This window comes from Corvus brachyrhynchos, unplaced genomic scaffold (genome assembly GCF_000691975.1).
Source record: "Corvus brachyrhynchos isolate BGI_N302 unplaced genomic scaffold, ASM69197v1 scaffold130, whole genome shotgun sequence".
Taxonomy (NCBI): Eukaryota; Metazoa; Chordata; class Aves; order Passeriformes; family Corvidae; genus Corvus; species Corvus brachyrhynchos.
The window spans coordinates 569,716-571,595 of NW_008236193.1; the positions used below are offsets into that span (position 1 = coordinate 569,716).

At 59.3% G+C, this 1,880-nt stretch overlaps 1 protein-coding gene across 1 annotated transcript in view; it reads left to right on the forward strand.

Annotated features, from left to right (window-relative positions):
* ATP8B3 (ATPase phospholipid transporting 8B3) overlaps positions 1 to 1,880 on the forward strand; it is a 23,202-nt gene that overhangs the window by 2,011 nt on the left and 19,311 nt on the right. Inside the window, exons 4-7 of the mRNA XM_017738937.1 lie at positions 454 to 552; positions 963 to 1,024; positions 1,594 to 1,666; positions 1,808 to 1,878. Of these exons, the coding sequence (XP_017594426.1) occupies positions 454 to 552; positions 963 to 1,024; positions 1,594 to 1,666; positions 1,808 to 1,878 (305 nt within the window). The remainder of the gene's footprint in view (positions 1 to 453; positions 553 to 962; positions 1,025 to 1,593; positions 1,667 to 1,807; positions 1,879 to 1,880) is intronic.

Sequence of the window (1,880 nt, forward strand, 5' to 3'; positions counted from 1 at the left end):
GGTGCCGAGAGCGGCTGGGGCTGCCCCTGGATCCCTGGCAGTGCCCAAGGCCAGGCTGGACATTGGGGCTTGGAGTATCCTGGGACAGTGGGAGGTGTCCCTGCCCATGGCAGGGGTGGCACTGGATGGGCTTTGAGGTCCCTCCCAACCCAAACCATTCCATGATTCTATAAAATGGGTTTGGTTTGCCACGTAGGCGAAGCTCACACTGACCACACAAAACCAGAAATTCATCCCTCCAAATGCAGAGGCCCAGGAGCATTTCACACCTCAAGAAGAGGTGGAAGCCCAGCAGAACAGGCATCTGTAGCAGAGGTGTTGATTTGATGATTCTGAGATGGGTTCCGGCCACCCTCGGGCGCTGGCTGGGGAGCGAGGGCATCACTCAGTCCCCTCAAGTGTCCCAAGGTGGGGTAGGACTTGTGTCAGTGGTGTAAAATTCTCCTTCTCTAGACCTTCCCTGAGATCTCCACGCTGCCCTGGTACACTCTGCTGTTCCCCCTGAGCTGCCTTCTCATCATCCGGGGGCTGCGAGACCTCATCGATGACATTGTGAGTGAGGGGGTGGCCCTGGGCGACACGGCAGGAAGGGGCCCTTTGCTGTGAGCTGAACTTTGGAGCTCAGGAGCTGCTGTCACCCATCAGCCCTGAGCTATCATCTCCACCACATCCACTTTTCTTTTAGTTTCCCTTGGGAAAGATGTGGCTGCTTTCCTTGGGGTCTAAACCCCCACTTCTGCCATCTTTAACACCTTGACCACTGGCTGTAGTGCCGAGTTGGTCCCCAGAAATACCTGGGGGGGAATTCAGCCTCTTTATTCATCAGAACACATCTCCCCGTGGCTCAGAACGCCGGTCTGGGGCTGAGGAGGGAGGTTGGTGCTGTTAAGGGGGTTGTTTTTTTTGGGACAGGACAGCCTGGCATGGCCCATCCTTGGCCTCTCTGTCTCTCCTCCATGCAGGGTCGTCACCAGAGTGACAGGAACATCAACAGCAGGCCGTGTGAGATCCTGGCAGGGACGAGGTGAGGGGCTTTGGGAAGCTCTGGCCGTGTTTTCCACACCCGTGTGGAACAATGGAGCAGCTGAAGTGCTGAGAATCCTTGAGCAGCTGAGAAGGGGTTTGGTGGGACTGTCCCGGGCTCTGCAAACTCCCATCACCTCCCAAAATGTGCCACAGGTTCTCCTGTAGGATTGGTGACATTCCAGTCACGGGCAGCAGGATTACAAAAGGCCCAGTTTGCTGTGGTGTGCCGGGGGAGGCTTTCCTTGGCCACGGAATTCCTCTGGGGCATCAAATCCAGCCCATGGGGCCGTGTCCCCGCTCAGCACTGGGCCAGGGAAGGATGAGCTTTTCCCACCTGTGGCCAGGGTGCCGAAAGTCCCTGTCACCTGTAGGTACAGGGACATGGATGTGGCATACGGGTCCTGTGCCACCCTCGGTGCTCAGCCCTCTGGAGGCCACCACAGTGGCACAGCAATCTGGAGGCCCAAATCCTACAGGAATTTGGGACAGACACGGGCTGAAACACCCCCAGCCCCCACTCCCACTGCTCTGCAGGGACAAAAAGCTGTCCCCTGAATCCCCCTGCAGCTTCCGCTGGCAGAAGTGGCGCGACATCTGCGTCGGGGACATCGTCCGGCTGCACAAGGACAGCAGCGTCCCGGTGAGCGGTGCCCGGAGCTGGCTGTGCCCAGGGCTGGCTGTGCCCAGGGCTGGCTGTGCCCGGGGCTGGCTGTGCCCTGGGCAGGGCTTGGTGACCAGGGGCTCATGCAGGTGCTCTCTGCCCCCTTTTTTGCTCCTCAAGGCTGACCTGCTCCTGCTGCGCAGCTCCGAGCCCAGCAGCCTGTGCTATGTGGAGACTGCCGACCTTCGTGGGT